The following is a 13,730-nucleotide window of genomic DNA, read 5'->3' on the forward strand; positions in this document are numbered from 1 at the left end:
GGTCGACATAGAAATTTTGTTGAGGCTAATAAAAGGACCTCTTCCCCCCACTTTAACATTTTAGTCTCTTAAGTGCCATGAGCGAATGTAAACATTTCAGACTTCTTTAACATACAGCCAATTTCCTGCCACATTTGTTTCAAACTGCTTGAATTGTGACTAGTTAAGACACTTTTATTCTAACCACCCGCTATTGCTCATCTTCCCAGTGATGGCAGGAGTTCATATTCAACTATGAATTTCTTTCCTTGCTGATTTAGGAGCTGATCCTGCAATTTCTACACCAATAGTTTTAACAAAAGTGGCCCCATCTGAATTCATGTCAGACTGCGCGTGAGCTTGTGAACTATTCACCCAAAAAGCAGTTGCAGGCGCCACTGATCATTTTGGGTTTCTTTTCAGGAAAAAAGCAGCAGATTAGTTTAGACCCCAAGTCACCCAACAGCTTACAAGAAATAACAGACCTGTGACTTGTCATGGTTTTGGGTAGTCTGGTGGTCTGGTTGTTGCTCGTGGGTCCACAGCATGAGTTAGTTACTGGCCTCGAAATGTCACTGCTCTCAGCATCAGTTGTAAGAGCTGCTGCCTATAGGAAGTCAGCAAAATCCAATGTTTCTGCCCACCTCGCTTAGAGTTGAGGATGATATAGCCTGGTTTTGCAACACAGGTATTTTAAATTGTGTATGCATATAACGTACATGCAGCTGCTACATGAAGCTCACATTTACATCCATGTGTCAGGCAAATAGTAACACACACAATTATCCAATGCATGTGTGCAGAGGTGGGCTACGCACAGACCTGCAAACAACCCTGTATTGGTAGTATGATGATCTGCTTGATGTGTGTGAACAAGATCAATGTCTAGTGGCCATCGGCCCCAAATTCAGGATGTCCACATTTAGAATACAACAGTTAAATGATCTCCATCAAGGCAAAAAGGCTTCGCTCTGAGCATGGAGATGTTTGTTTGTTCAAGGCAGAAGCTCATTTCTCGTAGAGGACGTTTGAAGCACTTTTTTTTTTTGGTGGGCTTGTAATCAATTCTCAAGCCTAGGATGGGACTGAAATCCCAGCAGCTTCAGCACCTCTGTTAACCTGCAGGAAAGCTGCATGGGCAGTACCACGACAGCGGCCATCCCAATCAGCTCCTGACACGTCTTTTTGCTTTGCCTGGCATCATCTGCAACATGACAGATGGATTTCAACTCAGTTGATTATTTCGTCTTGGGCCTCTCTCAGCAGTGCCTGTGAGCGGGCAAACACCAATGACGGATTTTGTGAGGCAACCCCTGCTCTGTTCCAATTGGTGTGTACCCATTACTCATCGCACTTAGGCTACTACATAGCTACCCAAAAATGAAGGCCCAAGCTCCACCTTGGGAGGATGACCCCTTCCCCTTGACATCCATAGCGTTCCCCAAGGACAAAAGGATCACAGTGACATTTAATCACTTCTGACTGGAGCCAAATTCAAACCAGTAACCTCATCATTGGCTGCATGTCCCATTAACAGCTTTTAAACAAATAGTCCCCGTGGGTTTTATTTAAAATTCCACTACTTGAACACTGGGTGGGGTTTTTGTAGGGTTGGTTTTTTTTTGCTTTTTACATACAATCACATATTGCCTTTTACCATCTGAAAACACAGTTATACTTTTATTTTTTTTTTAAGGGAAATGTCATCCTTTTTTTCACAGGCAAGGCCAGGTTACAAATTCCTGAGTTTATACTGCACTTAACACAGTCTCCCTTCTTGAATGTTGAGCTGTTTACAGCATGCCAGCAATATGCACCATTTCCCTTACCATCTGTAATGCCAGATGTAGTAAAACTTCATTTTAGTACAGTGAATTAGGGCCTCCGTTGCACTGGTTTTGAATAGATGCAAAGACTAAGACCTGGAGGACTTGAAGTAATAGCTTTCCTCCCATGACTGATCGTTCATGCACCATCTTTTATATTTGCCATGTTAATTAACGGAAAACATCTTTAGCATCGTTTTTCTTGTACCAAGAGTGCACTGGGAAACATCCAAAATGAGGAAATCCTAGTCTAAACACTTAAGTTTAAACTGCAAACTTTTTTTAAAGAAACACTCCTTTGAAAGACATTGTTCTTTTAATAAGTCCAATATAATGTACGGTATATACAGAAGTCCCTACTTGAGATATATATATGTATATGTGTATATATATATATGTGGAATGCATTCACTTTTCTGTGTTCACAAATATTTTAATGGTGAAATGTTAAAGTCTTTAATCTGTTTCTGGCACCAGAACGTCTTTGTTCTTCATCCACTTTTGTCACTCAAATTTATCTGTGAAGAGCTAGCAGGGAAAAAAGAAGAAGGTTTTTGCTTTTTTTGTTGAATGGTTCCCTATTGGGATTCTCAGCCAGCAGTATAAAGCTGCTAATGTGTTGGGAACAACTTTAAATCCTCATTATAATCATGTGTTCCTTGGAGTAGGTAAGTCAATAACTATAGGTGGATTAAGTGGCTGGTAATTCACAGTGCACACAGACGCATTCACGTAGGTAGTTGTTCCATCAGCCATGACACCGTAACCTACAAGGAAAGAAAAACTCTGGTTACTCTCATTATTCATTATTATCTGGTGGTATTTTTAATTATTCACCTTTATCATACAATGATAAGTGCCAGATATATTACTCAGAAGGAACTGAAAAATTCTCTTCACGCAAAACATAAAGGTCTACTGAATAAATACCATCTTTGTCCTACGGCAGAACTTTCTGCCGTCTTTTAAATTGCATAAGAAAATGAAAATGGACGCTCACTATCTAGTGGCTATTATCTCCAGCAGTCAGTTCACCAGACCTCCTTAGACAGATATTTTTCTCTGCAAAGCTTTTTTCTTAAAACCTTCTCAGTTTTGGAAAGGATGAGAAGATACAGCTTAGGCAATTACAGCATTGAAAAAAACATACTTCTGATCACGTAGGTTTGCAGTCATCAGTGCAGTGAACTTTGGGCAACTTTCATCTTTCCACCTTTTTCTCTGTCCTGTGTCATTCATCTTTTAAGCAACCAATGAAGAAAAAGCATTGCTTGACTAAGGGGAGTATGTGTGCATGTGCCCCTCGGTGGGAATTGTCTGGTAGGAACCTCTTCCTCCCATGTGTTTGAACCTGTTAACCAATTTCAACCAAATTTGATGCAAAGACACTAGAATGCCTGCCCATGCAGAGAAAAAATGGCTTTATTAATGCATTCTCTGACAGGCAAGGTGAATTCAAACTCTAAGACACCATAACATTTCCATGGCAGAAAACACCCTTCTGCAATTCTCACCAGCAGCAAAAAGGGTTTAACTACATCTCACATCTGTCTGACTAAGACACTCAAGGCAAACAATTCCAGAGGTAAATCTGAAAAAAAAAAAAAATCAAACTTCCAGCTCTAATGCCTGTAGAAATACAGTGAAATGCTGTTTCAGAAAGTGAAGAAGCCCTTTAACTGCCCCGGTGTTATGAAAAAGTAGACACACTCTCCATTGTCGAAAATCTTTTAGTGAATGATTCCTTCCTAGGAAGGAAAAAGCACAAGCTTGATTACACTAATACTAAAAGCTTAATGTTGGAAACGTGCATTGAAATATTATGATCGATATGAAGAAATGCATTCGCAGTCAGGAAATCATGATTTTGGAGAAACCACCTGGTAGAAAGCATTTATACTAAGATTCAACCTCACCACTGACAAAATTAACAGTGAAATGTATTCATTGCTACATACACTGAGTTCCAGCTGTTCAAATCCCAGGTACCTAGGATCCTACAGTTTCTCTGAGTGCGACTTTGTGTCTTACAGAAGATAGTTGCATAATTTACAAACAAAGAACCAGTAGCCAAATTCCTTTCTTTTTTGTTCCTAAAAATACCCTGAATAATGCAGGGCCTCCTGGACTCCCCATGGAAAAACCACACTATAATGAGGGACTAGGGAGGGAAGAAAACTCTGTCAGGTTCCTGTCACAGACATTTCTTTAAATCATTTGCTGTTTGCCACAGAACAATTGTTCTGTGTAAAACACAAACCGCACAGAGGACAGTCAGCATTGCTGCTGGGACTTTGTCTCCTCAGCTACACACTTGAAGAGAACAGAATCAGCTTGTTAATACGCTCCTTTTGCTGGAAGATTCCTAATACTACAGTTTTCACTCCTCCCCTACTGCCAACAGAGCTTCCTTGGCCATGACCTCAGCCAAGTACTGGCTGTAATGGGCAGATCAGGATTTTAGCCAGAGCCCCTGCTATGCTTGTCACTCTCATGGGTCGATCAGCAGCAAGCCTATGAAGCCGATGGTGTTTTTTGGCAGAGACAGCAGTGCAGAGGGGGAATAGGGAAGAAACATCTCTCTTAAGCATCTCTTCCTCCTGGATGTTCAGTAAATGACTGCTGCAGATGTAGTTATGCTCAGTCAGGGGAAGAACTCATCTGTTCAAGTCATGCATTCTCTCTACAAAGCAGCTTCGTTTGCACAGGCTGTTTGCAATCGGAATTCTCGTCTGCAGAGATTCAGCATCCCACTGCAAAACAGGCCATGCAGTTCTCCATTTGTTTTCTCTAAATTATGAGAGTTAACAGGAAGAATACCTTGTTTCTGTGTTGATACCTACGTGCCAACTGTATTAATTCACAAGATTTACCATTCTGTGGAGGTGCCATTCTTTTCCCTTGGGAGCCAAAGTTGGGCTTAGTCTTAGCAGATGTGATTTTGTTTACTGGCTGAAGCTTCATGGCTTGCTAAGTGTTTGCTTATATCCCCTGCAACCCACTTGCCTTATGATTTTGGAGTTTGAACTGTATTCACCAGCTCTCTTGTCCTGAATCTCCAAGACTGCTCTAATAGAAAAGGGTTAGGAAAAAATACTGCCTATGCGTTATTTGTTTACTCTGTGATGTAACAGCACTTTGGACATGAGCTAGGCATTAACAGATCACTACAGATGAGACACCTCAGGAGAATGGATTGAATCCCTGAGCTGTAAAATAATGATCTGAATGTCTTCTCCATCCATTTTACACCAGCACACCTCTCACCAGTGTCACTCCTAACCTAAGACAGTGAATGTGGCCAGAAGCAAGTCAGGGTGTGATTTCTTGGGAAGGGTAATGGTTCTTCACAAAACCAGAAGTATCTGAGTGCCAGCTACTCCAGCTTTTCTGTTCATTCATTTCTACACTGGTGAGACACACAGGTATCCTTCAAAGGCTGGAGGAGTCCCAGAAGCAGAAAACTGGAAGTTGTGGAACACTTCTCCTGCTAGTAAGTTAACAGTGCCAAGAACTAAGCAGCTGATAATACATGCTTACGTGCCAATGGGGACACTTCTGCACAGCCCAGCGGTTTCTCTTGGTGAGGGCACTGCTCGAAGTCTCACTGCCATGACACGTGAACACGACAGACATGTCTAGAGGGGACCTTTGCCTACCTTTCCCTTTGCCCAGAACTCCTACTGTCACCAACTTCAGTGGAGCACATTTGTCACCATTTACTGACTTAACGTGAAGATAACTACTTTTTTCCCAGTTAAAAATCAAATAGTCAAGAGAACTGCCTTGTTCTGTCTGGGTACAAAATGTTTCCCCTGCCAAAGCAAATAAACAGATGAATAAATATCTTGAACTTCTACACAAGTCAGTGGTGACATCCCTCTTGATTTTAACTTCATATGTGCACTGACAGGGAGAGACAACTTTTACTGTACAATCTTGAAGATCAAGCCTTAGAAGCATGCCCCAAAGCACTCTTACCTCTTTTACAAACACAAACTGAGACACAGAAAGCTTACATGAATTATCTTTAGTCACAGAGATTCAGTAGAGGAAAATACAATCCATCAATCCTAATGTTTAGTCATCTTCTGTAACTACTGGACTTGTGTTCTTATTTTAAAATTCACAGTAATCCTCTCTGTGAAGGAGGAATCACCCTGTTTTATAGATGTAAAAATTGAAAGAGAAGCTGAAGTACAAATACTGAAATGTGGGTATCAGCCAATTTCACCTCTATATATGCAGCTAAATAAGTATCTGAATTCCAGAAGTGATTCAGTTCAGACATTCAAGTTTGAAAATGCTGGTTAAACCAGAGAACTTTGTGATTGTGGTTTTAAAATATATATAAAAGGAAATGTGTTCTGACCTTCATGGATATGTCCAAAAACATGAAGCCTTGGCTGTATTCGTCTCTGGACTGTGTTCAGGAGTTCAACACATCCTACTCGTTGCATTTTCTTAGGAACCCAGTCTAGAAAACCTTTGGAAAAGAAAGGAAAACTTTAAAAGAAGACATGTTATCTGCAAAGTTGTAGTGCTATACAGCATTCCTGAGATTCCATGTCTTGTGTTTTTTCATAACCAGCCATAGAAGAAACTGACATGGAAAAAACAGTGTTTGCCTTGGAAAGTAGAAGAGGAAGGAAAGAAAAATACTTGAGGAAGACCGTAAAAGCTCATCTAGAGGAAAAAGGACTATGATAACCCTTGCCAGTTATTTTTTCAACTAAAAAAATCACTGCATTTAAAGCATTTCTGCACCGCTGTTAATGGGAAAACCAAAAGCTTTATCCATTCTTCTTCAAGAGGCAGAGAACTGAAGAGCAGTATGTCCAAAGTGAGCCTCTGAAGAATCCAAATCAACTTTTAGCTACTTAAATCTAGTCCTGGGATCTACTTCTTAAAACTGAACACTTTAACTGATGTAATGGAATCTGTGTTGCTAATAATAAAACTATATTGTTATCCCATTGAATCATACATTAGTATAACTCAGGTGAGGAACCCACAAGATGCCTAAAAACAGCACCTGCAAGTAAAACTGGCTTAAGCGCTTCATGGCACAGCAAGCCCCACTAGCATACATCTATGGACCTCAGATAAGAAGAGAAACTCAGCCTTCTGCAGTAGATGTTTTCAAGTGCTGTGTTTACTTGTACAAATTTTGTATAAAAATGCATTTTTTATGAATACAGACAAAAAGGCACACCAACTTGCTGATAGGTCTAAAAACATACTGCAGGGGGAAGCTTACTGCCAACTGAAGTCTTGTGATTCCTTCAAAGCAGTAGTATAAGAAGGATGTTGGTGTATTACAGGGTTTGCAATAACCAACCTTGTTTTCTTTCTATCCTTCTCCCATTTTCATCAGGCTCAAATTTGGAAACCTAAAGGATATAATAATTCTGTTTTTCTTCAGTTGTTCTGGTACTTCCCCTGTGTGCCTGTCATAGCTTTGTATCTCTGACTTGGATTGCTGCTATAGTGTGAATATATTGTGCCTTCGAGAAAACGGTAGTCAGACAGAGAGGTATAGAGTCTGGACCTAGTTTTCATACATTTATTTTTGAGGTCCACTCAAGCATGGCTAAATAACAGCTAACCAACTGGCTTAGAAGACCAGTACTGTGGTGGTATTCAAGCTTTTGGAAAAGCCTTGAGATTTTCTAGAGCTTCAGGGTACATTCCCACATTGAGAAATACCTCTTCACATGCCAGTGCTTGAAAACTGGGCTCAGTATACCATGGGATTTTAGAAAAACTGAAAAAATTTGCCCTTGTATCATGGTTACTTAGACAGCTAAGTCCAATTTTCAGAAATTATTTGGGAAGGAAGCATCCTAAGTGCCAAAAAGAGGAAGCTCTGATAATGAACTCCTAATTCATTCACATGCCTCTGAAGACACTGTTTGGCTCCTGTTGGGGTGATATATGAAGAAAAAACCCCACTGAATTACAGATAGAGCAGAGCAATACTCAGTTCTGGTAACTGATTTTACCAGTCACTCTTGGCATCCAACACAGGTCAAAATTCACTGTAGGAAATAATAAGTATTTAAGATGTCAAAGTGAGGCAGCAACTCCACTGGAATCCAGTCATGCTTTTCTCAGAGCAAACGCATTATAACCATAGGTTTTGTTACTTCAATGACTTGAAGCAGTTAATAGCCAAAATGTCTTGTGGTGCACATAAAGCCAAAAGTATTTCCACTTCAAAAACTTCACAAACAAAAATCCATAAAATTAACTTCTCCATTAAATTAAGCATTATTTATGTTGAACATGTTTTTGTTTACATGCATTATCACCCTTCTGAAGCTTTCCCATATGTTTGCAGCTTATTATGTACACCTGACTACACAAACTAAGAATAATTGATTACACTTAGCTAACAATTAGAGTTCATCTTAGGGTTTTTTTAATGTTTGGTTACTTGAAACAGGTTTCTGCAGCTGTCAGGAAAGTATAAATCTTTGTCATAGACAATCAAGCAGACAGCTACAAATGAAGACTTAAAGGAGAAATTAAATTAAACACAAAGAAAAGAAAAGTGAACTTTTTGAAGAGAAATAAAAGAATCATAAATACAGATCTTTAGGAATCAGTGAAAATACTTCAAAAGTTATACTATATATACAAGTAACAAAAATATGCTGATACAGAAATTAGTATTAGCATTTATCCCATAATCATGAATACTATATTTCATAAGCTACAAAATATATGGTTTATCTTTATTAATAATAAACAGGTTACTAATAAAATGGTCAATAATAGCTGTTTGAACCTTTGTTTTCTCATCCTGTGTGAACCTCCTGTCTATCCCTGCCCTGGTTTCATGCCAAAGCACTACTCTAAAACAGAAAAAAATGATTATTCAGATTTTTGTTATGTGCCTAACTGACTTAGAAACACAAAGCCCATTAACTCTTAATGGTGCTTCTGCATCTAAACCATGCAGACAATTTTAAAACTATTTAATATGTGGTATTAATTAGTGTGGGACAATGCACTCTTTTGAAGTGAGGGAATGAGAAAGCACAGCACAGAAAATGGATGATCGACAGAATTTAGGCAGCCATGCTGGAGAAAAAAGAGGAATTTGCAAGAGCACTGGTTGCTATTTATGATCATTAGGAACAGCTCTAGTGATGCTGTCCAAGATCAGAACAACAGTAATCTGCTTTCTGGTTAAAATAATTGGCTGGGAGAGTCAGGGAGTATCCCATCTCTGACAATGTCTGTGGATAGAGCTACACAACAAAGAGGTTCTGTAAGTTAGGTACTGAGTGCTAATTTCTTTTGAAGTGTCATATATTTGCTGCCATGGGTGTCAGGGAGATCAACAGCTGATGCCCTCAGGCAGAGAGTTCTGTGCCTGAGCCATCTATTAGTGCATCAATAAGAAAAAGAGAAAGAAATGGGAACTTTTAAAAAAGAAAATCCTTGGAGGGCATTTGAAGCTTAAGAATTCAAAACAAAGAGAACAAATACTGAGACATGGAGATGGGGGAAATTCATGTTATCCCATTACAGTCAGTGGAGATATGCAGCTCTTCCTCAGGATTACTTTTCAATTATTAAATTTACTACTAAATTTATTATTAAAGCCAGCTCTGAAGTGGTCTCTAGAGATTCTCCTCCCTCCACTGATCCCAAGGCTGCCCGGAGAAGCCTGGTGGCTAGATTAGCAAGGTGGCTGAAGCTGGGTGGTGAGAACCCCTCTCCACCTTTTAACATTGGATTTCAAGTGCTAGATATAGGCATGTTCTTTGGATCAGCTGAAGGTTGGATTTCTTCACAGCTGATCAGCTGGTTTTAAAAATGGCTTTAAAAGTGCTGAAAAAGCTTCTGAAAAAGTTTTAAATATGACTTATAAATAAAACTATAACAAAGACCCAGCAAATGCTTCGGATCTTCACAGGAACTATCCCCAGTACTAACCGTTTGGAGCTGATATCTCAAGGTCTAAAAAATTAATTGCTGCCATCCACTTTTACAATACAGGTCCATACTAAAATCAGTCTATGGCATGGCATGAGACTCCACTTAGGTGAAGTATCAAAACACATGCCCTTACTGTGAGAGAGCGTGCTCACAAAGAAGACCTTTCCCCCAGGATTAGTGAGCAGTGGAATGCAAACATGTCTTTCTAAAGAAAACAACAAAACACAAACCCTTTAGATACTTTCTGTTCCAAGCTCTGAAAGAGGAGAAGAAAGGGTGGAAGACAAGAGGGTTTTAGCTTCAGGAAATTGGCGAATCTAAAGGTTTGAGGCAACCACCTGCCTTTATTTCACACAAAGCACTCCACTGCAGTAAGACTCAGCAGAACACATGCTTCAAGTTCGTGTCAATTTATCAATTTATTAAATTAGTGAGAGTTAAACACAGAATTGCATTAAATATAGCTTGCTATATGTTAAATATGTTGAAAAACATGCTAAAAGCCTTAAGCATTTACTGAATCTGTACAAGTTTCTGTGATTATATTATTTCTGTAACACAGATAATTTCACTATTATCTAGGAATACAAGAAATCTCTCCTGGTTTTTTATCACCTATATTAATATTTGCAAAACACAAATGGAAAGTTATTTCTTGTTAGTCTGTTAGTGTTGCCAGATTGTATTAAAGACAGGCCATTCACCCACACTGTCCAAAGAACAGGCAAACAATGGCAGCATCTGGGTTTGCGACGCAGAAGACGCACCAAGTCAGCACAATGAGGAAAAATAACAGACTCTGGGTACTTGATGGTAAGGGAATGCTACTGCAACTGAAGGAGAAAGACAGTGCTAAAAAAATTAGATCCAAATCCTGCATTTCTCTTCTGCTTTAAATCTATTAATTGCACCAGTGGCAGAGTGGACAGATGCATAGGAAAAGTAGACCTTGCTTATTTATAAAGCTCATTAAGGCTTTGCGTGTTAAGGCTTTATTTTTTAAGCCATTATTTAATTCCCTACCATTGAGCACAGGTAATCATGCAACATAAAACTGAGCTTATGTCCTGGTGCTGCTGAAATCAGCAGGGATGTTACTTTTGACTTTTCTAAGTCAGGATTACACTTTTTGTCTAAGGAGAGCCATTAGTTACTGTATAATCATGTGAAATACACAGCTAAGAGCACTAGTAATTTCTTACCGAGAGGTGGTCCATGTGTTATAAGAATATCTATTCCATCTGGAATAAGGTTCCATTTCTCTAATAGAGCTTGGCCTCGTGGAAGATTAAAGCCCCAGCCATAAAACCAAGGTTGCCTGCCAAGAGAGGAGGAGAATGTCTTCAGTGCTACTTCCATGTACTGGTTACCTAATTAAAAAAATGGAGATTGACTCTCTACTAGCATGGAATTTGGAGACACAAATAGCATTCATTTCTTCTTTCTGTGCACAGTAAAACCATCTTCCCATACTACTAGTGTTATTTAACTTGTGTGGCAAATCAGTGCAGTCCTTACCACTTTCAGTAGGCAGCATACAGTAAAATATTCACAGTATTCCTCTAACTAAGTGAAAAGTTACTCTTACAAGACCTGGATACCAAGATCTCCACGTGTGGATTAGCATGCTGGACTCCCACAACCTCTAGAAGACCTATCTCAGGTACTCAGGTGTGGATATACATTTCACATTGGCTCCTATCATGTTTGCCCCTTAGCCTATGACCAGCTGGGCAAGGACAGATCCTGGCACAACAACAGATCCTGCTCCAAAGCTGGAGACATCATCTATGATGTTTTGTTTCCCTATCTGGAAGCATCCCATCAGAACAAGAATGCTGCTTCTTTTCTTACATATGATTTTCTTCTGTCCTCTGGTGTGTCAACCTGCTTTTAAGTAGACATCCCATATTCAGAACTTCTTATCAGATGAGCATTTACAATTTTTAAAACATATTTATGGAGGACCTCATCATGGAACAGTGGAACTGTAACACTGCCAATCAGAAAACAATCTATCTGTATCTTCCTATCCCATTGATCAAAAAACTACATTTCACAGCAATTATATCACAGTGGTAAATTATGTCTTGCTGACTATGCTCTAATTCTAGGTCATAAAATTGAGAGGTTAGTTTTAGGTTGGAATTTTTTTTTTAATTTTTTGACTGATGTGTTCTGGCCATATCCGTATTTGGAGAACAACATATACGCTGCTCTGATTTAATAAGGTTTATGATAATTGCAGCCTTAGTGTTTATAAATACATACACATCAACCAGAGTTCCCTTTGAGATGTTACTTTGTTGAAGAAAGCTTTACACTCCCCTCATCGCATCAAAAGACAGAAAGAATTCTTTCAAATAAATTCTCTGAACTCTACTTTACATCATGTACAGCAAAAACAAAAGAAAATGCCCATAAAGCTATTATTCGTCCTCTCCCATTGCTGATGCTTGACTAACATTTCAAAAATTAGCACGTCTGCAATCTTCATGATGATATATTTCCCACTTTTCCTTCTGGAATGCTGTATAGCACATGTCTATTGAAAACAGCTCAAAAAATAAGAGCTTGCTAAATTATAAAGGGATGTGGCTTACCCAAGGGAAGAAAATAAAATTCTGCTCCAAGGAAAGGAAGAAGGGTCTTTGCAGAATGTTTCCTGCCTTTCTTCTACAGATACAAAAAGCCTCAACTTTTCTAAACAGATCACTGAAGGGCTTTCTGTGTCCATGGCTAAGAGCTCATCTCCCAGCTCTTCAAACAAAGCCCTGGATAACCAGGGCCTGGATAAACATGTGTCCCAGGGAAAAAAAAAAAAAAAAAAAAAAAAAAAGGGTGAAACTCTGTACATCTGCACTGGGACCAGAAATATATCCCAGCCTCCAGAAGCTGTAGTGAAGGAGGGGAAGGAGCTGTGTGAAGAAGAGATGCCAACAGTGGTAGCAATGGAGCAGAAACTTTGCTCTGAGTCAGGTTGCTCAGACCAGGACATGTGGCTGAGAAAAAAAGACATATCCCTATATCATGGATATGGTATCTCACTTCTGCAGAGACCACTACACTTCAAAACACACTTTTCTGGTTGCCTGTTCATCTCCTAGCAGGCTTTCCTCACAGGAAGAACAGGACCCAGCTCACAGGTACATGACTTCTCACGTTCCTACTGCTGGGGTGGTAACCCATGGTCTAGTTACCGGCTTATTCTGTGGTAAGCTACCAGTGACATTCCTATGTCTGGCAGAACCAAATCACAGTCTGTGGAGTTTGATCAGCCCATCCTTACGTTCAGCTCACCATTAACAAAATGGGAGTATTTTTATCTCACAGGCATGCCCTGAAAATAAATAAACTGAAGTCCGCGAGGTGCTTGGATATTACAGAATCATAGAACAGTTAGGGTTGGAAGGCTTCATAAAAATATACAGAGGTGAGGCTTTTTCTAAACTCTCCATCCGTCCCTGCCTTGGCACTGCGTTCCACACCTTACATGCCAAGTTACCTTTCTTCACCACGACAAAAATATTTAACTGTTCGGCAAATTGTCTTTAGGCCCAGAGGAAGTTTTCCAGTAGCAAAATCTCACCGACAAAAAATATTTGCAAGGGCAAACAGGAGGCAAATGAAGCTTCAGCATAGAGAATCGTGCTTTTAAAGCCACTGACAGATTCAGCGAACACAGGACCCTGCTCCCCACCCATTGCTTGCATCAGTGCCGCTGGGCAGACAGGAGGGTCCCCGGTGGGACGCGAGGCGAGGCACCATCCCTTGCCCCGCAGGCGTGCCAGGAACAGCAGAATGGGCTGTGGCCACTCTGCACCCCGAGAAAGAAACCGAGGGAAAAGATCAATATTTGCCCAAGAAAAAAGGTCAAAAAAACCCCAATGGAATAATTATTTCAAGGATATAATGAAGCTTTTATAAAGAGAAGTAATTGTGACTGCCACAGGTCTCACCAGAAGTCAGCTT

At 39.7% G+C, this 13,730-nt stretch overlaps 1 protein-coding gene across 1 annotated transcript; it reads right to left on the minus strand.

Moving 5' to 3' along the window:
• Positions 1-1,608: 1,608 nt before the first annotated feature.
• On the minus strand, positions 1,609-11,128 carry LOC104461898 (metallophosphoesterase domain-containing protein 1-like; the record flags this gene model as incomplete). The annotated part of the gene is made up of 3 exons (XM_010073641.1): positions 1,609-2,572; positions 6,178-6,291; positions 10,961-11,128. Coding segments are annotated over 3 exons (401 nt in total), but the record flags the coding sequence as incomplete, so codon positions are not given.
• Between the last annotated feature and the right edge of the window lie 2,602 nt (positions 11,129-13,730).

Source organism: Pterocles gutturalis, unplaced genomic scaffold (assembly GCF_000699245.1).
Source record: "Pterocles gutturalis isolate BGI_N339 unplaced genomic scaffold, ASM69924v1 scaffold27492, whole genome shotgun sequence".
Lineage (NCBI taxonomy): Eukaryota > Metazoa > Chordata > Aves > Pterocliformes > Pteroclidae > Pterocles > Pterocles gutturalis.